This window comes from Doryrhamphus excisus, chromosome 21, assembly GCF_030265055.1.
Source record: "Doryrhamphus excisus isolate RoL2022-K1 chromosome 21, RoL_Dexc_1.0, whole genome shotgun sequence".
NCBI classification, from domain to species: Eukaryota; Metazoa; Chordata; class Actinopteri; order Syngnathiformes; family Syngnathidae; genus Doryrhamphus; species Doryrhamphus excisus.
The window spans coordinates 1,522,661-1,550,226 of record NC_080486.1 but is presented as its reverse complement, the minus strand read 5'-3'; the positions used below and the strand labels follow the sequence as shown (position 1 = coordinate 1,550,226).

General features: G+C 43.0%; 1 protein-coding gene across 2 annotated transcripts in view; it reads left to right on the top strand.

Moving 5' to 3' along the window:
* LOC131108802 (guanine nucleotide exchange factor VAV3) overlaps positions 1–27,566 on the top strand; it is a 50,283-nt gene that overhangs the window by 7,398 nt on the left and 15,319 nt on the right. For both annotated transcript variants that reach the window (XM_058060136.1, XM_058060137.1), the window contains exons 2-17: positions 3,258–3,374; positions 17,712–17,770; positions 17,866–17,931; positions 18,319–18,427; positions 18,598–18,699; positions 19,606–19,674; positions 20,321–20,424; positions 20,504–20,603; positions 20,716–20,811; positions 22,241–22,309; positions 22,934–23,020; positions 23,096–23,181; positions 23,770–23,902; positions 25,263–25,372; positions 25,782–25,883; positions 27,228–27,319. In XM_058060136.1, the coding sequence (XP_057916119.1) occupies positions 3,258–3,374; positions 17,712–17,770; positions 17,866–17,931; positions 18,319–18,427; positions 18,598–18,699; positions 19,606–19,674; positions 20,321–20,424; positions 20,504–20,603; positions 20,716–20,811; positions 22,241–22,309; positions 22,934–23,020; positions 23,096–23,181; positions 23,770–23,902; positions 25,263–25,372; positions 25,782–25,883; positions 27,228–27,319 (1,501 nt within the window). The remainder of the gene's footprint in view (positions 1–3,257; positions 3,375–17,711; positions 17,771–17,865; positions 17,932–18,318; positions 18,428–18,597; positions 18,700–19,605; positions 19,675–20,320; positions 20,425–20,503; positions 20,604–20,715; positions 20,812–22,240; positions 22,310–22,933; positions 23,021–23,095; positions 23,182–23,769; positions 23,903–25,262; positions 25,373–25,781; positions 25,884–27,227; positions 27,320–27,566) is intronic.

Below are 27,566 nucleotides of genomic sequence, written 5' to 3'. Positions count from 1 at the left end.
TATAAAAAGTGATGTAAATAGCGTGAAATCCCACTCCTCCTTTTAATGACATCTGGAATAAGAAGCAACAAGGGGGCCTGAGAGTCAAGTAGTCCTACTGCTGCTCTTTCTGATGTGTGTCAGTGCTTTGTGTCCTCAATATGTATCCCCTTTCTGCTTATGTATTCCTTCACACGAGTCCAAGCTCCATAGCAACAAGCTCAAGCCTTTTTATGGCCCCCGCGCGGATTGTAGAGCGTAATGAAATCCAGTTCTTTTACGCTCGCTGCTCTCCGCACGACTGAAGGCGGTCAGAGCTGCTTGTCTCTCTCACTCCATGAAGCTTGATGAGCGCTAATAAATAATTGCTAAACAGCACAGCTTGTTATTTAGTGCAATAAAAGAAAAAATCAGCTTCATTAGATCCGCTTGCACATCCTCATGATGTACGTGTTGCTAATTGTCCAAAAGTAGAATGTAACACAACTACGTGTTTCCCTGGGGAAACTATTTGTAGCGCACACGTTCCGTTATATTTCCATGCTTAATAGGAAATCACGGACAATATTTACTTGGGAATGTTTCCCCCATGCAATATGCTCACTTCCCACTATGATTAATATACAGTATCATCTTTAGTTGTGGTCTGAGGCGTTGTGAGTGCGGCGTTGGTGAAGCTCGTAGCTAGCCGGTGTGTTCTAGCGAAGAGTCAGTGTGTCGATAACAGTGTCCCAATGTTAATAATAATAACAATATTGCTATAGCTTGGCTATATGAACGTCACATTAGCCTTTTTATTGGCGCAATACGTGGGCGACATTACCTGCAGTCATGAGTTGTCTCTTTTTATCTCTTATTGTATCTTTAGAATGCACAGACAAGAGAAAGACATATGTGTTCATGTATCACATAAGGATTATGAATGATGAGCACAATTCCTTAAACGAATTTCACGATGAAGGAACCAGTTCAAAGAGCTAATTCAGTTGCTGGGACTGTTCTCATCCTTTGTTGTGATGCTTGTTTGAAGCCCAGGAGTCCTTATTGGCAATTATTTTAGAAGAAGGGAGTAGGAAGGATGCTCCCAGCTGCTTCTGGTAAGAATTAGGTGAAAATACATTTTCCACTTTTCACCAAATTGTCATCATTTGGTCTGGAGTTGCCACAACTGTCCAGAAGGTGTGTTTCCAAAAGCTGTGAGCTGTTATATGTGATTCCTGCAATCTATCCAATCTGATGGAAAAAAAGACTTTTCACTTCCCTAGCTTGAGTGCAGAGGAAGTTATACGGTATGATATTTCTTATCATCATCAATCAGCAGGTTTTTGAAGCCCAGCAATGGCGGCCCATTACGATTGCGTGGGATTATCGGAAGTGATTTCAACGGTGAGTTTATGGCGTTCTGGACTTCTACTTTGCTTAGGACTTTGTTGTGTTAGCCTTGGCGAGCCGTGCTCCTCTTAGTAAGCTCAGTTTTTGTCTTTGCATTCTCCAACTGATAATAACCCAACAGAACAAATTTAACACTTACATATTTTCACAATTTTATAACTTTTTCCCAACCAAATGTTTCAAAAATTCCAACTTTTTTGTTTTGTCTCTTATATAATTATGACAAAAAACCTTCCACAGGGGGACTTTATATCCTAAATGTCTTATTTTCTCTACTATATTTGGTAATATGAGTGCAAAGGTGACTATAGGGGTGTTATTTCATGTCTAAAGGCTCTAATAATGTTAAACTCCATTCGGAAGGTCCTAAACAGCTTTCATATGCTCCAACCACGAAACCATGTGGTAAAAGTTTCTTTTTGCTTTCCCCTCAGCTGTCCTCAGCTCATTGTCGCTGCCGTGCTGCTCTCCTTACATAACATACAGTACTGAATCCCGAGCGCCTCTCCAGAGACGGCAAGACGTGCTTGTATGATAAAGAGTAGTGAAGTACTAAATGTAAACATTGTATAATATTCACTCGCATCCGACTTGTACTCTTCCTTTGCGTCTTATCGGGAATTGACAGGCGGGGGGGGGCTGCTCCGTATCCCGTGAAGAGAAGCTCATTCAGTCGGAGTGGAGGAGTGTATTCCCATTTTATGCCCCATTCAGACAATTCCCATCATGCTCTTGTTTGTGTGTGAATGCAGGTGTGCTGTGAATAACAGAATAGGTCCTGCAGCTTTGCTCTCTCCCCCTCCAGCGTTTTGTTTTTAGAGACGTCAATGAATAAATCATCCTCTCATAGTTGAATTCTTTATCTGCACGGTCCTGGAGGATATGGATGCTGCAAATGAAAAGGGATGCTCTCTTTTTAAAAGGTCCTGCCATGTTAATACAGGCTTGTTCATTAAGAGGATAATGAGAAACGAAGAGAATACTGTACAGTAAATGTACAGTACAGTAAATACTGACCAGTAAATGTGTGATTTACTTTAAAAAAACGTCAAAAATGATGTCCAATGGTCACTACTATTTAATTTAATAAATTTTATTTAATTTGTATTTTATATTTTTAAATTTTGGTTTATTTATTGTTTTATTAAATTTTTTCCCTGTATTCATTTATTTGGGTTTTTTATTTGGTCTCTGTCCCCTGCATTGCACCATCATTTCTATTTATTTAATTGAATTAATGAAACTTTTCAGGAAAAAATGATGAACGAATGTGGAAAAAAATCAGGTTTGTCTTTAAATAACGAAAAACATGTTGCAGAATATTTACTACTGGTGTTTATATATTTAATATATCATAATAAAATCTGCACATAGTTCTGAAACTCCACCAAACTAAGTATTGGGAACAAGCAAAGGTTTCTTTATAATTCAGGCTAATATGCATGTGGTGCAATGCACATATGCACGTGTCCCGATGAGGTCATCAGCATAGCCCGGTCCCACGAGTGTGGGCGGATCATGATGTGGCAGAAACGTCGCTTCCTGAAAAAAAAAAGTGCTTTCGTCAGCGTGCGCCTCGGTTCCATCCTGTTTCAATTACAGGAAGGAGAGCAGCCACATGTCAGAGATAGCGTAGCGCATGTTGGCTAACTTCGCCTTCTCTTCCCTGCCTGCACCCCTGCTTTGGTTCTAATGAGGAACATCATGCATCACAATATAACTTTCCCATTGAAAATAAATGGTGTTGCCCTCAATTGGTAGAGTCATTTGACGTCCGAGTTACATTCAGCATAAAACATATTCATATCTATTCCTCATTTAGCTCTTTTGCAATGTAAAAAGCTATTGTCTGACGATATTTTACCTGATGTTTCTCTTCTTGGTAGTTCCTTTGCCTGAAGAACATTAGGACTTTCCTGGCAGCTTGCAGCGACGCTTTCGGCATGAGGAAGAGCGAGCTGTTTGAGGCCTTTGACCTGTTTGACGTCAGGGACTTTGGAAAGGTAAGGCAAACGCAGTCAGCATATTGGATGGTGCTGTGTTCAAAGACGTTTTGAGTCTCCGGTTTATCAAACCCAAAATTAGCCCATGTTCCGCATTTTGGACATAAAATGAGCGATTTGTTGTGACACTTTTGGTTTTCGTTCTCCTAAGTTAACGTTCCACCGTCTGTGAGCTTATTCTTCCTCTGCAACTCCAAACGTGTCCTAAAAGTGTGTGAGCAATCCACTCGTTGCAAGCCTTTAAGTTAAGGCTGAAGTCAGCGGCAGCATGACACAGCACTTTAATCGTTTCCTCTCATTAGGCTGAAATTGTCTCAGCATGCCGTCTTTAGGGGGGGGTTAAAAAGTCTGGATGAGGGTTCATTACTTTTGATAAGACGCTGACTCCGTGCTCGGTGTGGAGAGCCGCAAGAGCGCCTGCAGTTCTTTGACAAGCATCCCGCTGACCTCGGGATGTCCCCAGGAGGTTTAATTAGAAATCCTTGCGCCCGGAATGGATGGAAGCTGCTGCGCGTCATCCAGTGTGCAGTAGATTTTGTTCGACAGAGGCACGGGGGGTTAAACACGACACACACTTGGCCGTTATTCATAAAAATGGTGCTAATTTAGGCTTTGTCCCATCAAAGAGGAATAAGTTTAGTATTTTTATTCACGAGAAGGATGGTAGAAGAAACGCTGGAAGAAAACATCAGCAAACTCTGCTCTCCTATTTGTACATCATGCTTGTCAGGTTGCTGTAGCATCCTTGAGTCCTATGAAAGCGACAGTAATAACTAAGACGCAGTGTTTTATTCTTCTATTTTGTGTTTTTATTCCTGCATTGTGTGTCCTTCGTGTGTCCTTTGTGCAGTAGCTATGAGATCTGACTTACCCAAGGTTTAACTTACAAGGCGCCGAAGGAAGTGACCTCTTTCGTAAGCCGTGGTTGGTTCCCATTTCTCGTCATTTTCATGACGCCTTGCTGTGATAATTGAGTAGTGCGTCAGACGCCCGAGGAACGGGCAGGAACAGTACAAATAGCTTTCCTGTCAACTCCATGACATTTAAATTACATTTGTTTACATTTTTATTTTATTTTTGCATTTTGTTATCGGGTAATTTAATGGTTTAGAAACATTGGAATGACTGATATGCTTTGTTCGTCAAGGCAGGTGGACCCAAATGTTGCATCCATTGCATCATTAAATCAGTCAAACGGGACACAGAACTTATAAACAATGCATTCGTAAAAATGCGGTATCATTGGCTAAAAAGCATCCCTGTCAATGTTTCATAATGAAAGTGGCGCCATACAGAAGCTGTGGTCGCACTGCTTCTGAAACGAATAGCGTTCAGTAGCAGAACAGACGCCATTAGTTCTTGCATCCATTTGTTGTTCTGGCTTAGCTTCTTAAGTCGCCGCCATGCTGAGTTTAATTGAATCGCTGAGTGAATCAAGGCTTGTGTTCAATCAAAACACTTTGACTGTAGATTGCTGTTTATTTTCTTAAAGCGGTAGTTTTGTTTGCAGGGGAATCAAGCTGATGCGCTGAATAATGCAACAGAGGATTTTTTTAGTAGACTTAGGCGCTTTATTGTGAAGGGTGCACAATATGAACTCATGTACAAGCACTGCTGTGGAAAGTCGGTATACGTTAATTGGAAACATGAAATCAGGGATGACAGCACTTTGTAGTGCATCTCCTGACTCTGTGGTTGCTGGTTCGATCCTGAATGTAATTCATTTCAACATTTAAGCAATCATTCTGCAGTTTTACATTCCACCGATCCAACACCAAATTATTTAGCTCATTCAAGACATGTAGACCATCTATCGGGACTACCGGAAACGCCCACATTTTCCCTAATTCTGTGTTTTCCTATGGAAAATGAATGGCCAACTTCAATGTCATTGAAAATTCAATCCACATTTAACATTACAAGAAGCTTCTGGCTCATCAGGTTGGTCGATTGCTGGTTCCATCCTTAGTAAATATCTAAGTTCAGCTTGGACACATGTAGTTTCTACTATGAATTTTAAAGTGGTTTGCACATCACAAACTACTGACCAGATTTACCACAAGCTTCCTACGATGAACAGACACCAGTTTGTCATCCACTTTGTAACAAAGACACAAGATGTATCCGGAAAGCATTACATTGATGCTTTTGCATCAATCTGAGCATTCCTTTCCGCCTCTTCTCTCCGAAAGTGCTTTGAGACTATGGATGTCTACCAGGAGAAGATCCTAAATCTTCTAACTGAAAGCTTTTACATCCGTTCATGTGACATAGCTGACACGAACTCAATGAAAAATACTTTTTCATGTCTAATTTCACTTTGGTGAGTCGACTTGGCTCGGGTGGAGCACTTGTGATGACTCTCTTGAGTGACTCCTATGTTGCCCTGAGTCAATTTTACATCCCTGGAATTAGACGGCGAGCCGGCAAGCGTAATGCTCGCTTGGCTGCCTCGGCAGGAGTTAATGGAGCAGGGAGCGGAGGGAATGGGCTAAGCTGCCACTCACCTGTGTTTTAAAAATAGACTCCCAGTGAATAAAATATCAACCGTCCCTTGTTTGTTGCCGTGTTCTGATGGCGGACGTCCTTTGCACTCTGCGTCTTTGCCTTAAAAAGAGCAATCCCCCGATGAAGTCTGAAGATGACAGGACGAGCCTCAAAAGGAAGCAAAAGCTTTTGGATGGCGAGCGCACTCATTAAAAGCGGCGATGTTAGAAAAGTCGGTCACGTGCGTGGAGTCTGTCTGCGGTTGTTTTGCCTCGATGAAAGAACATCTGCTTTGTACATCTGGTTTTAAGACTCGTGCAGGGCTCGGAGCTCCCGGGGTTCCACAGGGAGAGGACAATCTTGGCTCCGGTGGGCACACACAGCAGAGAGAGTGCCCAAGAACCACGTTGAACGCCTCGGAATCCCCTTGCTTGTAGCGTGAGTGATCTCACTTGCCGGTCATTCCTGACTCAACACGGCTCATTGCAGCCTGCTGACAGGACGTTTCCACACTAAGTGTCACATGATGGACGCTTGGCGACTTCTTGGAAAATATTAGCTCATGTGCTGCCTCAAAATGACACATTATGAGACACCTTTTGTGTCAAATCCTAGTACCTCTTGTGGAACCGTTGGGGATGGGTCTTTCTTTTTGGAAAGACATTTGGACCAAACCAAAGATGGTAAAATGTAATCTAATAAATACAAATAAAAATGATATCATATTCCTTAGCTGTTTTTCCCTTGCTTGCGTGGGCTTTTGGGGTGGGGGTAGGGGTGGGGGTAGTGGAACGCAAGAGCCGAATGGGCTTTATTGATTAGTCGCGCTCTCCTCAGGTAACTGCGATACAACAGTGGAAATCCACTAAAGGAGCAACACCCCCCCTCTCCAAATAGCTCCTCCCCCCCCATCATTGCCCTTCAGCTGTTCTCTCTGTAGACAAATTGTGTGTCTGGATATCACATGTCTTGTGTGTGAATGGATACTTTGGGAGGGGGGCTTGTCTGACTTTCCATTCAATACCCCCCCCACAAATTTTATTTTCCGCCCCCTACTGGTGAAAGATTCCGTTTCGGCAGCATTCTGCTTATTTTACAGGGTGACACGGCTCAGACGTGTGGTTGTCTTCCAACGTGATGGTTGCTGGTTCTGTCCTCCATCTCACTGCAATGAATTACACCTTAGCGTTCAATTCCCATCCTTGTAACATTCCACTTATGACATGGCACAGGTGGTAGATTGGTCACTTCCCAAACTTGCTGGTTCGATCCACAGTCCTTGTGTCATGGTTCAATGTATTTTATATGTAACTGTGCTAAAATGTTCAGGTTATTCAGGCTATCAGGACTTTTTTAAACAATCAAACATTTTTGTAAATTTCTGTTTTCGCATGGAAAATGAAAGGCCCCTATTGGTGGATATTCATTTTACATATAGCATTTACGTGCAATATTCTCTTCAGTATTTGCACGGTGGCATGGCTCAGTTGTTGCCCCACTGGATGGTTGTTGGTTCAATCCACAGTGGGTGAATACGTTTCATCAGTTCAGCCTCAACGTTCACACAAAATCACTACTGAACTTGCTTCATCGATCTTGGATTAGTTCTCTAATTTCATTTCTGTTGACCCTACCTTAGTTGTCCGCTAAAGAAGGTTTCGGAATAATGCTCTGACACCAGTTCATGCTGCGCTTGCTTCCTGGATTTGTCCCGGTGTAAGAGCCTTTTACATTCCGCCTACAAGGGTTTTCCATTTTGCATTGAAGTTTAAAGAATTTGACAGAAGAAGCTGTAAAGCAAAGTTTCTGTGCTCAAAGCCCTGTGGATAATTCATGGACTCCTGCTTACTGACTGTAGGACGCTTGCATCTACTTGAGTCACACTTCTGCTGGCGCTCTTCAAGCGTGAACGCACGCACAAATGTGCAAACCCGCGCACGTGCACGCATGCACACACACACAAGCTGAGGGCCAATGAGCCTCCTCGCCCACCAGCTGCAGCGCTGAATTGTTTCGGATTGTTGCAGGGTGTCAGAGGGAGCGCCTTTGATGATCGCGGACGCGCGTTTGAGCTGTTTTGTCTTACCGTCACCTGATGGCGCGGAGGAGGCCTCTGCGAGGGCGGTTCACAAGGTCTCCTTTTTCTACGATTTTTATTTCGGTGAGCAAAGACAATAAACAAATGAAAGGTTATTTCACCCTGCGGTGGAGGAGTGTGCTCATTAAAATGTCAGATGAATATATATCTCACATGCAGAAGAGTCACTTAATACTGCAAGATGTCTCCTGATCAAAGTCCTCTTCTTCCTGACCTAAGATCACACACTGTAGAACCTGCGCTGTTAAAGCGGTTACGGAACAATTTGTTTGCCTTTAGAAATGTTTCCCATCGGTAGCCATGGAAATAGAAATAATAATTTCCAGATGATCATAACATCTTTAACTGTCCCGGCAACAGACCGACCTGTCATAAAGGGTAAAAATAGTGACATTTGGAGCAGATACCGATAGCGCCGATAGCACCCTTGGTAAATATACAGTGGAACCTCGGTTAGCGTACGCCTTGGTTAGCAATTTGCAATTTAGGGCAGCATTATGGCCTCGGTTTGTATACACTTCCTGGTTAGCGTACAATATGGCGGCATTCTTGCTGCGTGATACACTGCCTGAGTACAATTGTGTTATTATTTTCATCACAAAACGACTTGGTTAACATCCAATTGGCTTGCTAATTGTGTCTGTGATGTCATCGGGGGTTAACGTTACATTACGACACAAGTTTGTTGTTTTGAAAATGATGAATAAAGGCATATCTTATAAGCCACAATAGAACCAAAGAAAGTTGTATTTGGAGTCTCACAATGACTAGGTACATTGGCATTCCAGCCAAACCCTCAATGTGTGTGTGTGTGTGTGTGTGTGTGTGTGTGTGTGTGTTGGCTGTACATACAAGCGTAGTTCAAAGGAAGCCCCCTACTGAGTACATCATGTCAAAGTGCAGGAAAAAAGTGCATTGAGCCAGAAAGCTCAGGGATACAAGAAAAAGTCAACATATTTTGTGACAAAATGCTGCTTTATTATGCAGTATGTGGCCGGTCCGTGTGGCTTACAAAATCCACTTAGCAGACACAGAATGAGGCTAAGGGCGAATCGGTCGGTGAGAAGGCAACATTTTCCAGTGTTGTTGTAGAGGAGGATACATGGCGGGTATTTATAGGCCACCTCTGGGTCTGGGCCAGCCGTGTGCACGTGAGGGAGCTCGGCCACCGTGGACAGGATCAAAGACCACAAAAGAGGTCTGCAAACTCGTCTTCCTCACTTCTTTGGCCTGGGGAGGATGTCTACGTTGTGTAACTACATGAGACAGAATAGAAGGGCTTATTGGTTATGATTAATGGACGCCAATGACAGCATACAAGCTTTCAATAGTAGAAACTATTGTCATTTGTATTCATATTGGGTTGCCTTATATGCAATATTATGATGTATCACTCTGATGCACTTTTAGATGAGATATTGGTGTTGTACTGTAAAGATTTACATTTTTCTTTGTGTGTTATGAAGATCCCCTAAATAGTAGATTTAATAACAAAGAAACGGGTAGCGCTGCACGCACTTTCAAGCGAACTAAAAGCAGCTGCACAGGGCGCCAAACGGGAACAAGAGAACCAAAACAAGAGCGCATCATTTACCTTTGTGAAAACCAAGGAAAGCCCAAACCTGTCAGGCGGAACATGACGGAACGCTGGTTATGCGCTTCAGTGCTTCTAATCTGATATCAAACCTCAGGAGGAACATGCGGCGTTTTAGCATCTTGCTCGTATTTGTCTTATTTTGGAAAACAGTGTTCATTTGTGAAGAAGCAAAAGGTGTTGATTAGACGACAGCAGTTTGAAAAGAGACAGATTGTGCCATAACGATATTGGTATTGTGCCTATCTTACATTAATTATTAATAAACGACAGGAAATGAAGTGGGGGTTCCTTTTCAGTAATCTGTTTCCACGTTAAAAGCTTCCTCTGAGACGTTGATGAGGTGCCGGAGGCAGCGGCTGCCATGACTCCTTTTAAAGCCGGCAGCAGCGAATGGGATTCCATTGGAGTATTTATGATATTTCCATTGATATCAGGGATGTTTTTCTGCAACATAAAGCATTTGAGGAGCTTTGCATTGTATGTGGACTGTGTGATTCATTTCCCAGATGCTCAAAGCTTCTTACTACGCTTTTTTTCATCGTCTCTGTGTTGCTTCCCAGAGTTGGAGGTGGAGTAGGTGGATGCCCTGTCATTCAACGGGTGGGAGAATGTAATCATCCTCCTACACAGTAATGCTCATCTCATATTGTGTCGCAATGCTTTCCCAAACTGATTTTTACAATTCATTCCAAATAATGTCTAATTTATGCCTTATTTTCCATGATTGTGTTGAATGTTTGGGGTAATAGGAGTGGAAAGGGGTTTTTATTTCATGTCTAGAATGCTGTAATAATGTTAAAAAACATATTTAGAGGGTTTGACACAGGTTTTCTATGGTCTAATTATGACAAATATTCCATTTGTAAGTAAGGTATCCTCTTAAGAAGAACACTTGGATGCTTTGTGTTTGTGTTTAGTACGTATGATAGCGCTGTACCATGTATAGCGTTACCATATTTTGACCACCAAACACCAGGACACTCACCTAGCACTATAAAACTGTTATATTATAAACCACAGACACAAATTACAAATGGCAAATGTTCAAAAACCATCACGAAATTGATTCAAAATATGAAACGACACAGGAAACACTTGATGAGTATTTTTAGCTTGCAATCACTTAGGAATTTTACCCACCATTGTGCATCAGGTCCCTAATTTTTCTAATTTTACCAGACTTTAAATCAAAAAACATCAAATGATTAACTTTGTACGTATGTTTTGCTTTGTCTTTGGCTTATTACTGCTTTTTTGCACACGATTGGGTTTCAGGGATCGCGTCACATGCAGCAGAGAGCCCTAATACTGCCTAACGGCCCAATGAAAAACAAGATATTTCCATCACTTTCTAAGAACTAAATAAATACATGTAAATTGTGTAAGCAGGATACCGTATGTCCTGGGAAAAGCGGATGTCAAACAAAATACATTTTTCCATGAATATAACTCCTCATTCTAATCCTACCCCCCCAAAAGAAATAATCTTAGATGATGTTTTCAATGTCATCTAAATGGAAGGATACATCCTGGCTGCTTGACATCGGTTTGACTCTGCTTCAGTGATCAGCATCATCTTAAAATGATGACTCTTGCGTTGTAACTTTGGATGTTTGAATCCCGAGACGGAGTTTCAGAGTTTTGGGTTAGGTTTCTGTGTCGATCCATGAATTCCTGATGATCATCTTGGCTTAAAAGCCAATGATGCGTCACGTCGATAGGGGGACCCAGCTGTTCTCTGCAGTTCCACTTCCACTGGCTCAGCCCGACACTTAACTAAGTTGTTCTTGTAAAGGCAATTAAGAAAGCGCTTAAAGCAAAAATCCAAGGGATCTGGTTTCATCCTGGAGTTCTGGGCCCTTGGCTCCTTTCCCTGACATTAAAACTATGAATACACAATTTTGTGTGTTTTGTAATGCGTTTGCGGTTCCTCTGACATGAAATTATTCAAGTGACTGAGAATTGTGCACAGCTGCATGACTAAAAGTGCGGAAATTGCGGCGAGATGTAGCGCAGTGCCGAGTTAATTGTTCATGATCATAACGGGGCATCCTTAGGGTAATCTTACTGATGCACACGCAATTATCCCACGCAGATACCACGGGATGGCTATTTGTAGACAGTGTTTGGAGGCATGGAACAAACCAAACTGGACGAGGAAACTATTTGATTTGGGTGTACATATACTGTAAATTATGCTTGTTAAATTGTTATTAAACATATAAAGTAATATTCAGTCAAGTATATTTGTCAAATGAATCAGTGGTTCACTCCACATGGAATTTATCAAAAGTGCACAATGCCATCAGAAGTGAAAAGTTTGGAAAGAGTTCCCTCTGATTGTATCTCATGGATCGTGACCTTGAGGTTCTCCTCCTTATTATTTGTGGTTTGCATCAAGCATGGCTGGAAGTGCGTCAGTTTTCATCTTCAAGAACTTCAAGTACTTTTATAATTTACTCCAGTGTGACCATTATTTCTCCTCCTCCAAAAAAAACAAGCTGCTTTCAGTTAGTGAAGCATCACGCAGCTTCTCCCCTCGTGTCCAAATGTGACTAACACTCTGCTGTCTTGTGGATCTAGAACAGGGGTCAGCAACCCGTGGCTCCAGAGCCGCATGTGGCTCTCCAGCCTCTTTGTTGCGGCTCCCTTTGCAATGCTTGAATATTTTTTAGCACCCGTGTGGTGAAAATGCACGTCTTTCTTATGAGTTTACAAAAATCCAACTTTGTGTGAGACCATGAATGCATCCTGACTGAGTTCTGACTGGTGACTGAATGAGCAGACAGGATGCTATCCAGTTCTCTCTGACAGGTTAACATGAAGGGAAATGAGTAATACTTTGAGTTATTTGAGTTATTAATTATTATTAATGAGTTATTTGACGATTCTAAAAAATAAATTAGAGCTCATTTAAAAACAAAAGTTTATCTCCAGTACTAGCAAGAGTACTCCAACTCGTCTTTTTTTTTCCCTCCAATGTTGTTTTAAACATACAACGTTTTGCGGCTCCAGGCTATTTTTCTTTAGTGGGCAAGTGGGTGAAATGGCTCTTTTCATAGTAAAGGTTGCCGACCCCTGATCTAGAAGGTCCCACGGGTGGGACAAGCCCAGCTCAATCTGGGGGCTTCATGACCGAAGCGGCAAAGCCGAAGAGAGAAGAACGCAGGATCATCTGTATGTGTTTTTACTGACAAGCTCAGGTCATAGGTCATAGCTACAGGTCTATAGCGACAGATCATAGCTACACGTCATAGCTACACGTCATAGCTACACGTCATAGCTACAGGTCATAGCTACAGTTCATAGCTACACGTCATAGATACAGGTCATAGCTGCAGGTCAATAGCTACACGTCATAGTGACAGGTCATAGCTACATGTCATAGCTACAGGTCATAGATAACAGGTCATAGCTACAGGTCATAGGTACAGATCATAACTACAGGTCATAGCTACACGTCATAGCTACAGGTCTATAGCTACAGGTCATAGCTACACGTCATAGGTACAGGTCATAGCTACAGGTCATAGCTACATGTCATAGCTACACGTCATAGCTACAGATCATAACTACAGGTCATAGCTACAGGTCATAGATAACAGGTCATAGCTACAGATCATAAGTACAGGTCATAGCTACAGGTCATAGCTACAGGTCATAGCTACAGGTCATAGCGACAGTACAGCGCCAACAACCCACTTCCAGTTTCTCAGAAGTTGTAGATTTGCTCTTCTTTGGTCCTCATATGACGGTCTTGACCGTGAGGCGCGTACGCGTTTGAAGCCATGTGCATATTTGTTGACACTTTCCTCCCAGCTGTCAGCAAGGTGAAGATTTGGCAGATCGGACGTGTTTGTGCATCACGGCCTCAAGCTGTGCGGGGGAAAAAATAAGCACATGCGTGGGTCTCTCCGTGTGCAAATGCGTGTTCGCCATGTGTGATGTGTCTGAGCGTATGAACGCCGGGGAGAGCAAGGACGATTTCAAGGGTGGGATGGTTGGGGAGAGGAGATGCATCCTGGGGGGTTGTCAGCCTGCATGCCGTTCACCTGGATGGAAATTCCTGGCTTCTGCAGCGACGAGGAGGCAACAAACGGCGGGATCATGTCGTCCTGAGGCTGGCTGTTTATTTGCCTTGCCGCGGATCACATGACTGAGCCGTGGAACTGAAGTTAGACGAGGACTTGGAGTCTCTTCAGCCTCCGCCGGGGACGGATCCGTTCCAGTGTGTTCTGGAAAATTCATTTGTGAACGTGAGGTATCATTGGAGTATTGAATGACGCTCTCCGAGCTTGGAGCTGCTATGGTTTCATTTTGGTGAAACATCCTCATCAGCGTATATTCATATTGTTCTGCTCTTCTACATCGGGGTGGTGCTGAGTTTTTCCAGGAAATTTTTTCGCCATAGAAATTTGGTGGCATAAAATCACAAAATCACAAAAAAATCTCATGTCCCAAACCAAACAGCAAGTCCGCCATTTTGGTTTCTGGCCAAACACAAGGGTTGTACTTCAGTGACCTAGTCTTGGACGTTTTGACCAAATGAACCCAAATGAAAATCCCGGATACGAGACAGATGCATGGTGTTATATAAGGATTTCAGATGTGGGCGGGGCATGGCAACATGCTGACCAATCAGACAATCTACCACTCAACTGTATACGTTAATAACTCCATCCCATATGTCTGTCCTTGTTTACCCAGTTTGTGTTTATTCAAGTTCCTCCACACCAAACCCATCCAAGCGTGGTCCTCACCTCGGACCTTTGCTTTGACCACCCGAGGCAATCGTGCCTATTAGCCAAAACAAGCCAATTATTGTCAAAATTGTCTGGGGGGGAAAAGGAAGATTTAAGCTTGATAGAAGGTTGTGGATTGATGAAACGATTAAAGACGCGTGTTTGTCGAGTGCAGCTTTGTCACTGAAAGACTGAGAGGAAACGTGCTGAGTATCCTGATCAGCTCTACATCTGCACACCCCGGCACACTAATTATGTATTACGGGCCTTAATGAGCCGTGTCTTTGATTGCCAAACATTAGCTTGCCTCTGTCTCTGAGCTCATCAGACTTTTATTGGCTCCATCTTACACACTGCTGCATCTGTCAGACATGTGCAAAACAAACGCAACATTGTAATATGTGTGCATGTACGTATATTCCTCCAGAACATGAACCCACCACTTAATTAGGTACACTTGTCGCCGGAGTGACATAAAAGTCATATACTTTATCAACTTCCATGATCTTTCTGCTTCTTGCTTTGTAATTCAAAGAGAATGGCGATGACTTTGCTGTCTGACGTTGATCAAACACGGCCTGCAAAGGCGAGACAGCGAAGGGTTTTCTGGGCAAAGAAACCCCAGCGAGGGTTTCAACTTCTGACAGTCATTAAGGCGTCAGCGAAACCGCAGTTGGTTTCCAGAGCCAAGTCCCCGTGTTTGTTTTCCACATTCACACTGGAGAAGCCTAATAGCCGTTTCATGACACATCTTAAAAAAGGATCCTCTTCGCGAGTAACGCCTGCAGACCCGAGGGTAAACATTTCCAGATACCATGCCCGGATTACGCGGCAACAGACGATGTTGGGCAATATCAGGCGGTTACGTAACAGCGCAGCCACCCTGAGCGAGCGAAGAGATGAAGGGCCTTTCACACCTGCTCCATTATTGTGCTTGACTCCGTCCCTGGTGAGCTCACAGCTGATCCCGGGTCAGTTCCCAGTCACATGAAACATGAAACCTTCCTCTCGGTTTGCGTCAGCCATTTTTAGTGTCACACATGTTACTTTGAGGCGCATCCCATTGTTACATTGACGTAACAGTCCAGAAGGGAGTAGGTTTATTTGACTGGTTGGGCTCCATCATAGCTTTTCCCATTTGTCTCTTCTTTAGGACATGAAGCCACTGGTGTAGGGGACCTAGGGGACCCAGGGTACCTAAATGACTATTCTGTGTAGGGGACCCAGGGTACCCATATGACTATTCTGTATAGGGGACCCAGGGTACCTAAATGACTATTCTGTGTAGGGGACCCAGGGTACCCATATGACTATTCTGTGTAGGGGACCTAGGGTACCTAAATGACTATTCTGTGTAGGGGACCCAGGGTACCCATATGACTATTCTGTGTAGGGGACCCAGGGTACCCATATGACTATTCTGTGTAGGGGACCTAGTTTACCTAAATGACTATTCTATGTAGGGGACCCAGGGTACCCATATGACTATTCTGTGTAGGGGACCCAAGGTACCAATATGACTATTCTGTGTAGGGGACCCAGGGTACCAATATGACTATTCTGTGTGGGGGACCTAAGGTACCCAAATGCTGTGTATGGGACTTAGGGTACCTAAATGACTATTCTGTGTAGGGGACGCAGGGTACCCATATGACTATTCTGTGTAGGGGACCCAGGGTACCCATATGACTATTCTGTGTAGGGGACCTAGGGTACCCATATGACTATTCTGTGTAGGGGACCCAGGGTACCCATATGACTATTCTGTGTAGGGGACCCAGGGTACCCATATGACTATTCTGTGTAGGGGACCCAGGGTACCCATATGACTATTCTTAGCTGGTGGGCTGTTCTCTGTGCTTGCCTAACATCAAGTTGATCTTCCATCTTCTGACGTTAAGTTGAAAGGACACACTGAGATCTCACCTCCCTTTCATCTCAACAGACGCACTCTTCATCTTGCTTTAATTGCACCGGTGTTAAATCGTTAGCTGAGGCAGGGCGGCTTTATTAAAGGCCGATGAGGGCCAGTCCCCCTTCGCTTCAAAGCCTGCGTTACGTTACCTAAGTATACTTTGTGGTGCTGATACACAGCAGTTTTTGCATGCGAGTGCCCGATTAAAGATTAATCATATTGATTGACGACACAGATGCTCCTTTTGCAGTTTTAAAACGGAGTCCACCCCAATTGGATTCCCTGCGGCGTAGTATTTTTAAGCCTTCAGCGTTTTCATGCCATGCACTAAATAAAGTGGTAGTGATTATTCTTATTTTTACTCTGCTGACGGGATGATGGACTTTCAACCCCGATGTTTCCTTTGTGGACTTGGTTTTTGGCATGCACGCTATTCCTACACTGCAGTGACAGATCCAGGCTGACATGCATGTGAGAAAGTGCAGATGGTCACTTTAGTTGCGAATGATCTGTGACTCACGGATGCTGAAGCCGAAGGCCGCGGCGTGATGCGACTCGTCGTCTGCTGCCAGCTGAAACTGGAGCGCCATCAGTGCTGCGTTCGATGCACGTTGGATCTTGTAGTAGCAGGCAACTGGACCTTCCGCGTCTGCCGTTCCTTTGTGCACGATTAGTTCCTGTTGGGGTGGGGGAGACAGTTGTGTGATCGGTATTGATCCGTGAGCGCTTACGCCTGCGGGCCAATGTATCTACATGCCACGTCTGTGGATGGATGACCCATAAATCCCAGTCTGTGGGTCGTTTGCCACCATGCAACAAAAGGACACACAGGTGATTTTCTCTGTGGTTCATTCTTCTTCTTTCTCCCTAAAAATATATCTGGAAGGAGAAATGGAGAAAATTGAAGGAGAAGAATAGAAGGAGAAATGTGTAGGTTACATAATTTTCAGAGAAAAGTGTATAATGGGGACATAGGTACTGAAATATTGATATTTCCAATACCAGCTCTTCATGCTCTAAAATCCATTCTCAAATGACATATTATCGAAAAGTATCGGTATCCGATTGGTATCGTCAATACCCGCCTGAATGTACTCAGTAACAGTAAGTCAATGATCACTAGTGTTGACTGCAGTGTGCGTTGCTGTTGAAAAGTGTGGCAATGCTGCCCTCTAGTGTCCTTTTTGAGGATTACTACCTGTCAAGAACACCATTATTATGACTGTTGATTATATTTTATTGCTGCAATGTGGAGGCCCTTTACCAATGTCTGTATGCTCCACAATTATTTATTATTATTTTTGATTATCATTATTAGAATTAGTAAAAATATATAATATAATGAAGGAACAGTGCTTTATTTTGTTACCTTATCTATTTGTTATATCAGGGTTGCTGTCTGAAAAGTGTTCATGCAAAATAATATCGATGTACATCAGAAGAGCCTATGTTAAAAATAATCCCAGTAAATCCCAGTGACATCTTGTTTCCATTTCAGGTTATGGACACGCTATCCAAGCTTTCCCACACATTAGCCGCACAGGAAAGTGGAATCAGGTATGTAGGACACGGCCATAGGATGTGTTATCTTAAGGTTAAAGATGAAATTGAATGCATTCGAATAAATGAAGTATGCTCTCCTTGTTTGCAAGGCCTTTTCCCACAGAAGAAAGTGTAGAAGACGAGGACATCTACAACCACCTGGAGGACCTGATCGAGTATGTCCAGTCATTATTTTACACTACATGACTTATTGATGGAGCTCTGGACGTTTTTGGCTCGGGGGCGTTTATTAGTCTCCCTCCAACAAGGCCATTCTGTGGCATTTGTTCCCTGGGTGTTGACTGGAAGGCAGCCAGTGCCTTCGGGGCTGTCAGCACCACCTCACCATGCTCTTCTCCACCACGAGGCATGGAACGCTCGTGGTTGGCCCGTCTGCTCACGCCTCAGCTCGCCTGCATGCTACTTCTGTCGTCTCTTAGTCATGAAGCTAAATGAGACGGACTTCGTTTTTTGTGGCAATAATTAGACTAAAAAACGTAAGAAAAGCAGTAATCAGGGCAACAGGTATGTGATGTACGATTGCTGTGTCATGTGCTGTGCAGCGAGAATGGCGTGGAGGACGAGGAGGACCTGTATGACTGCGTGTACGACGATGAAAACGGCGGCGAAGTCTACGAGGACCTGATGAAAACGGAAGCTCTGGCTCCTCCGGTCTGTCCTCTTTCTTGCATCACCTAAACATCACTCCTTCAGGCCGTGACTTCATCACATGACACACACAGTCAAAGTTCACATGGCACTTGAACGCAACACACACACCATTTCATAGAAAGTTTTATGGTATATTCAGTATGTGTTTATTTGTATGTGTTCATGTGTAGGTGTTCCATAAACAAGCCGAGATAGACATCAGGGGTTGCTGTTTGACGGAAATCAAGCAGACCGAGGAGAAATTCACAGACACCCTGGATTCCATAGAAAAGGTACACACAAAAAGGGGAATGCTGATACTAATAACACAAAATTTTGCCTTGTATGAATAAACACAATATATATGTATATATAGTCATGTTGCAGTTTTTCACATTAGAGCCCTCTCGGCATGAAGTAACACCCCTATAGTCACCCCCCATTACCCAATCTAGTAGCCACCATAAGAGAAAATAAGACACAATAGACCCACACAAGGTAGCATAAGAAGAATTAATGTTGTTTCTTCCAGGGATTAAAGTAACAATACTGACACCTAGTGGTCAGTGTGCAGTACTACACATCCCAATGTCTTTGAATGGACCTTATATTTCTATTTTAATTCATTTAGGCATTTTTATGCTGGAAAATGCTTCATTCAGGCCAAACAAACGTAACGTGACGAATCGAATCTGCGATTTATCGGCGATAATCGTACGTCGAGTGCATCTTTTAAAGCCGTCTTGTTTTAACGAGCTTAGTGAGCACCGACACTAAAAGACCTTCAAGGGGGAAAAAAGCAGAATGGCAGACATCTTCGTCTCCTTCCACTCGCGTTGTTGGAAGTGAGAAAAAAGCCGGAGCCTGATTTCCCCGTGGAGTACGGCCCTGGATGACTTTCAATATGAAGTGGATGCTACAATTTAGCACGCGCTCGCCCGCTGCCTGCAGGCGGCGGGGAGGTTGAAGGCGGGGGTGCGGGAGATTTTTTTTCCGAGAGGAAATCATGAAATTGCAAACGCTGAAAAGGAGATTATTGTGGTGACCCAGACAGGGCTCCTTGTTTTCGCTGATGGCAGCGACTTTGCAACTTGGCCGCGTGCGCCGTAATGACCTCCTTGCAAAATGACTTTCCCGCTCTTATTCTGGAGGGACGGGATTGATTCTCTTGCTTTTCTCTTCTCTCTCCTCTGCCACAGAACTTTATGACGCCTCTCACCGTCTTTTTATCCTCGGCCGAGATGGAGAAAGTCTTTGTCAATATACCGGTAAGTCATCCTTGGGTTATTATTATTATTATTACCACATTTTTCTTTAATATTTCAACTCCATGCTACTAATATGACATTAGGCCAAGTTTATTGTCATAAAAATTGCTGCCATTTTCCCCAACCAACCCAATGTTGGACTGCTTAGAGTCCAGGGGTGTCAAACTCATGCCATGGAGGGCCGAGACACTCCAGGTTTTCTTTCCAACCAGGTTCTCCAGCAGGTGATTTGATTGACAGCTCCTTCCCTCCAACCAAACGAGGGTTCATCATTGAAATCACCTGCTTTACCGGCTGCAAAGATAACCTGTCGTGGCTCGGCCCTTCGTGCCATGAGTTTGACACCCCTGGCTTAGAGTCTTTGTGTTGCTTTTCCTTACTTCCTGTTTAGTACTCTCATTGCCAGTAACTCTACTTTCGATTGGTAATGCCTTGAGCACACCTGGCACTGATTGCTGAGCTGTGATTTTGTAGATTTGGTGTCTGATTGTGGCCTTTCCTTTGAGTCTTTGCGTTACACAACAAATATTTTTTATTATAGAAATATATTAATATAGACTGTTCCAATACCGACAGGGAAGGATACAGGATGCAAGAAAACAAGTTTAAACGGCAAGTATGGTGACTTTTGTGTTTTGTGTTGTAGGACCTGGTGAAAGTCCACAAATGTTTACTGCAGGAAATCCAAGACTCAGTCCAGCACAGAAGTGCCCAAAACCTTTACCAGATCTTTATTACTTTCAAAGAAAGGTGCCGACACACGCATGCTAATAATTCTAACCCTAAAGTCTCAGGCTGAAGCAGTATCGGTCTGACTGTTTCATTCCAGGTTGCTAATTTATGGGAAATACTGCAGTGATGTGGAGACTGCAATCGCCACTCTGGACAACATCTGCAAAGACCGAGAAGATGTACGCATGAAACTTGAGGTAAAAAAACAACCAGTCAAACATTGCCCTCTAGTGTCTACTTGAGTCATTGCAGGATATATTCTTTCTTTTACTATGAAATATTATGTCCTACTGTTTGTTCTTTTTACAGGAGTGCTCCAAGCGAGCCAATTATGGAAAGTTCACTCTGAGGGATCTGCTGGTGGTTCCCATGCAGCGGGTCTTGAAGTACCACCTCCTGCTGCAGGTGCAATGCTTGGACTTTACCACTCTTAAATATTGGATGATGATGTTTTACTACAGCAGCACTACTGTATGATTTGTAATATATAATAGTAACTCTATACAGGAATCCTCCAGAGGAAACCTTACTGCTACTTTACTGCACCAGCAAATAATTACTGCTTTTCACCGCTAGAGGCGCTGCTGCCCGCCTTTCATGATCCCACTAAAGCAAAGGAGCCTCTAGGATTATTCCAAAGTGTTTTTTCACTAGCTTGAGGCCACACCAAACTTGTTCAACAAGATCACAGCCAAGATTACCAAGAAAATATAACATACTAACGGGAAATAATTGTTTTTAGTTTCTTAAAGTAGTGGATTGCCACTTTTCAGTGAACGTTAGTTTAACATTTGGGGATAAATATGAGATGAACTTAATTGCCCAAGTTAAACTCCAATGACTTCCTGTCCCTTTTGTCATCATAATAAATACAAATAATTTTAGGAATTCTACATTTACAGAATTTATATTTCTATAAATTACAATTTAGTTTTTGTAAATGATAAAATTATGTATGTTATGTTTTTACCTTCTGTTGCTTTTTTACAGTAAACAAGTTTTTTAAAAGTCAGCAATGGATGAAATATTTAGTTCCTCCCCTGAAGACATATTTTAAATCCCAAGTACACCCCCCCCCCGCCCCCCAGCGTGCATTCCACAACCCCCAAGGAGCCTGACGCCATCATACGAGGACCTCACCAAGCAATGATCTTGCGGTGAAGTTCTACCAAAAAGTTCTACCTTTTTTTCTTATTCTTTACTCTGCATTTCTCCGCCCGCCCTTGAACACAGCACATGATGCCCTCCGAGTTCAATCCCGGCCCCCGATGATGCGTCTGCGTGGCCCCTCCCTCCCTGCCTCGCTTTGTATCTCTGCAGACGTGTGCAGGTGCAGGCAAGGCTTGATAAATAGAAGTCGCCATCTCGCCGGTGATGATAATGCCCCGGTTGAGCTTGACTGACACCGGGGATTTGAGCAGTGCCAAGCGAACGTATATATCTGCCCAGGATTGGTGTGTGTGTGTGTGTGTGTGTGTGTGTGTGTGTTGACCTGAAAGGACATGCATGGCATCCTTCCTTATCCTTCACCACGCTGCAGTCTAGATGTCTTGTTTATGCCGCAGTCGGCACTGGCAAGCAATTTCAGATACACTGTTTCACACACATGATCTGATAAGTTTCCTTTGCAATAACCTTTCCCAGGCCAGGTCCAGCGTCTTGTGCTGCACGGCATGTCTGCAAGATACAACGCGTTTCCCATATGCAGCCACGTGGAACGTAATCTTATGTTCATCCAGTCGGCGGAATGATGCAAATCGCGTTTGCTGATAGGAAAAGCGAGTGAGGCTTTGTGGAAGTTGTTTTGTCTGACTTTCAAGTTTTTCTCCAACAGGAGTTGGTTAAACACACTCAGGATGCCGCCGACAAGAGCAACCTGCGGAAGGCTTTGGATGCCATGAAGGTATATACATCATCTCCATGGATTTAATATGTACATGTTGAAGGTACACAGACAGTGATTGAAATGCAAGGACATAAACCAATACGACCTCTTCAGAACATGTCTGACTTCTCATGCTAAGATGTTAGCTCAGCACATTTACAAGCGGAGGGAAAAGGGTCAGACTCACATGCCCGGATATATACAAGGATATTTGATTCGGGTGATAAGAAATGCATCAGTATGTTGGCGCATAATTACAACTAATTAGGCAAATCCAATGGCATAATGGACACCCAAACAAATCACAACTTAATGCTGATATGATCATACATGAAGGACATATTTCATACCACTATTAGTTCCAGGATGTGATCTACTGAGACGAAGCCCAGACTCGGATGCCCAGAAAGGCTATTTGAATCAGGTGGTAAGCATGTGTAGGACTTGTTTTGGCGACATTACTGTGTATCTTTGCAGAAATACTGATGTATGTTAGTGCATAATCATAACTATCTACTTTTACAAAACATTTTAAATGCAATAAAATGACAATGGTGCGTCGGGACACCCACACTAACCTACTCACACCCAGTGGATCGTGCATGAAAAGACAAAACGTATAATACGTTTTATTGTGTACAGGACTTGGCTCAGTACGTCAACGAAGTCAAGAGAGACAACGAGACGCTACGAGAAATCGATCAGTATCAAAAATCCATAGAAAACCTGGTAAGCTGCTACCAAGTAACATTTCCATAACCGTCATTGAGCTCTCTTGTCTTGGATGTCTTCCCTTTTTTGAAGAATCAGCCTCTGAGTAACTACGGGAGACCCAAAGGGGACGGGGAAGTGCGGGTGGCCTCGGTGGACAAACGAGCTAAACAGGACAGGTGAGATGTCGGCACACTTTGTCCCGTATAGATGCAGTACAGTATGCGTCTGGGAAGATGTCGAGTACATTTGAGTATTTACGGTATCGGATGAAATGCATGTCTTTAACTTCACATCAGAAATCGATGAGGGATTGATTAATCTGGGATTAATTATGGATGAAATGGAGGTTCCACACCCGGCTGATAAATTGCATTCCTTTTTTATGAAATATTTTTATAGTTGGAGCATGGAAACCTGTTCACAACCTTTATTAGAGCCCTCTAGACATGAAATAACACCCCTATAGTCACCTTTGCACTCCTAATGACCATAGTACCATCTACTGTATATATTGCTTTTTGAATTGTTCCGCTTGTTGACGCCCCCTGGTGGCCCTAGTCCCCTTTGCATCCGCATTGCATCCATGCAGGTACCAAAAAACATTGAACAATATTTTCTGTTGGGTTCCAATACTTTTGTTCATGCAAGCCCAGCACCTTTTTATGATCGCGGGGACGTCGTTTTGTGTCCCGCGTATTGCAGACAATACGGTTAAAGGCCTACGACGCATCCTCACAAACATTGTACCGTTTTTCCAACCGCAGGCATATATTCCTGTTCGATGCTGCTGTCGTGGTTTGCAAGAGGCGAGGAGACAACTACGAGATGAAAGACGTGATCGACTTGCACCTCTTTAAGATCACAAACAACCCCACGTCGGACAAGGAGAACCGAAAGGTTTGTGCATAGAAAGGAGACGCGATGATAGCAACGGCTTCCCCAGACGCTTCAAGCACAGCCAACGTTTTGATGCTAATCATAACACAAGAAGGTCGGTGGCGTATTCATTGGCGCTTCAACAAATTGTGCCTTGGTGACCTTTAGAGTTGGCGTTTGACGTTTGCACGGGGGTCTGGTCTCTTTTTCTTGAGCTGTCACTCATTGGAATTGTTGATATAAAGATCCAATGATAACGAATATTGGTTCATATCATAACCGATGACTGGGCCACGTGGTGACAAACGAAAGGATGCAACTTTGCCACTTCGACATATCTTGTAAACTCCTAGATGTACTCGGACATTTCAAAATAAAACTCAAATCTTTTTTTTTCCTGTTTAATTTTCCAAATATTTTTTTCTTTATATATTATAATTTCTATTTCTCAAATATTTTTACTTTCAGAGACTATTTTATTCCAATTTTCTCAGTTTTACAACCTAATTTTCTTATAGCCGACCATTTTTAAACGTTTATTCAACTGTCCTTTATTTCACTTACATTTAATAAGAAATATTGTCCAATATGTAACTTTGCTACTGAAGTTATAGCATAATTTTTCATCATTTTGCAATGTTCTTGTATGACTGCTTATTTTTCCTTTTTAAGTTAGATTTTTGGGCAGTGCCCTTGGATGCACTTTGGAAGCCCCTGTCATTAGTATATGCAAATCCTGTCATCTGAAAAAAATATTCAATGAAAAGGTGCAATATCTTTTAACTTGAGGGGGGGTTGCCTTCCATTTTGACACATTGGCTATTTTTATGGCTGTACTTCATCATATTGAGAGATTTGTAATATTGGGTTACAAAAGGCAACAAAACACGTATTTTTATCTTTGACACATGTTCTTTTTGTCATTTGGTAAAGATGGCGTCTGCTTTCCTGGCAGCACCGAATCGTTTCTGCTTTCACGTTGTGAAAAACGAGCGCTAGAAGTAGAAAAGCACAAGCAGGAGCCATGAAAGTAGCATCTCTCAAACAAACATGGCGACCAAGGCTAATGGAGTCGCATTTAGCCTTGGTTCTTGCTGTGATGCCCAGCAGTGATTCCGCTAAACCATCTCGCTCTTTTCATCCTCTTCATCCTCCTCATCCTCTACTTTCTCTGGTGTGCAGCCCTCCAACCTTTCACCCTTTTTTGTTTTCCCACCCTGAGGCATCTCACACACACACGCCAAATCGCCTGACGTCCATCTGTCTCCCTGCATCCCATCTACCCCCCCCCCTCCACCCCTTTATCTTTTAACAAACACTCTCTGCCTTTGTCGTTGTCTTCTTCTTCACTGTCTGACATTTGTTTTTCTTCCCGCTGCAGTGGTCCTACGGATTCTACCTCACGCACAACCAGGGCCAGAACGGCTTTGAGTTCTTCTTCAAGACCAAAGAGCTGAAAAAGAAGTGGCTGGAGCAGTTTGGCATGGCCATGTGAGTGTGTGTGTGTGTGTGTGTGTAGCGCTTTGTCACACAATCAAAACAGTCAAGTTGCTCGACTCGTTCGTCAAGTCAAACCTCTCTGATAATAAAAACAAAAAAACCTCAGACACAAACTCAAAATTGATGAGAAATGGAATGGACAGCAATCAAAATTTAAAAATAAAATTCTACACTAGTCACTAGGTGACAGTAATGTTGGGTGAGACACACAAGCACCAGACCTGATTGCGGGAAGGTTTCAAAACAGGGCAGTCATCCCCCAACACGGGCGACTCAAACATCACTTCCTGTGCCCTCCACCCCCACATCCTGTCCATGTTGGATTGTCCCACGCATGAACGTGAATGAAAATCCCGAAAAAGCAAAGTTGTACACTTTAATGAACTTTATTTTTATTTAGATCCAACATTCGTCCCGAGAACGCAACCAACAATTTCCACGAGTTTCATATGCACACTTTTGAAAGAATCACCTCCTGCACTTCCTGTCACATGCTACTGAGGTAAGACTATTACTCTCTATTGCATCATATTAGAATATAATATAGATATGGAATGTATATATTAGAATATAATATAGCGGCATTGTGAAAAATGTTCTGTGTACAAATGGCTCAAAATGAGAGAATGAAGGTTTAAAGACACTTTAAAGTTCATCACTTATTTTCCTGAGAAAACGATTATATTTTGCTAGAAAAGAAAAAGTACAGTATCAACTCTGTCAGTTTACTTCCGTAAAATGTAAAAACAAAAAAACACTGAAGTAGTGGATCACAACAGGTCAGAAACTGGCCTCACGCTTTTGAAAACCACTGGCGTGGAGGATAGAACCACTCCAGGATGGGGAAAAAAACCACTGGCGTGGAGGACAGAACCATTCGAGGATGGAAAAAACCACTGGCGTGGAGGATAGAACCACTCCAGGATAGGGAAAAAAAACCACTGGCGTGGAGGATAGAACCACTCCAGGATAGGGAAAAAAAACCACTGGCTTGGAGGACGGAACCATTCGAGGATGGAAAAAACCACTGGCATGGAGGACAGAACCACTCCAGGATGGTTAAACGCCCAAAAATCAAAGTTTGCGGCATAAATCCGTGGTGAAGGAGCAGTGAGGAAGTGAGCCCACGAAGGCCGCATTAGAGATACGATGCAGATCAGGATGACGGGTTCATGACAAAATGTCTGAATCATAGAGATGATTATAGCGTCCAAATAATAAAAACCCAAACTGGGTAAGGCATCAAATGTGATTGTTGTATAAAATGACTGCTGTCCCACTTTATTGTTATGGAGCATCTGTACAAGCCAATTAGATGTCTTTAAAATGTCCATAAATAAAAGATGGCGTTTCTACAATGGACTTAGAGTAGCGTGATGTAGGGGACCAGTCACTGTTGGACTTTGATGGGGAGTACTGACAGTGAGCAGTGCTTCCACCATCTTGTGGAAAATGTACCTGTTTTGGTAGGGTGTACAGGGCGTGGTCTAGTTAGCATTGGCTGTAGGCAACCCCCAATGTAGTTTTTTTTTTCTCTTTGCACTTTGCACTTCAAATCCCACAGCTTTACTATCAGGGTTTTTGAAAAAATATGAAACCCTGCTGTTCTGTAGTTGCTTAAATATGTATCTATATGCAGAATTTATTTTTATTATTTTTTTGCATTTAAGCATAAATGGCTACCTGAAGTAAAATAAAAATATTTAAGTTTATATTGGAAAAATCTCACAGCATCAGTAGGATGCATCATCAGTATATAGTATTAATATATTTAAATAGAAATGTTGCATTATGGGTCTGCACAATCAAAACAGTAACATGAAGTGTTCTTGTCATCCATCCCCAGGGGGGTCTTTAACCAAGGCTACCTATGCTCCAAGTGCGGCTTGGGCGCTCATAAAGAATGTCTGGGCCGTCTAGGCTGCTGTGGGAAGACGGGTAAGCCCCCCCCCCATCATGCATTGATGTTATTTAACAAGCTCGTATCATTCGTTCACCATTCCAGCTATTTGAAATGTTCCCGCTCCGATTGCATCAACACATCTCATGGCAGACTAAAGTTGATGCACGAGTGCCGCCCGTGACTAATTATGTTTTTATGTAAGATAGGTTGCAACGACATCCCTCCAAACTTGCCGTTTATTTCCAAAAGGTGTAGTTGGGGGAATTCAGAACGCCCTTACTT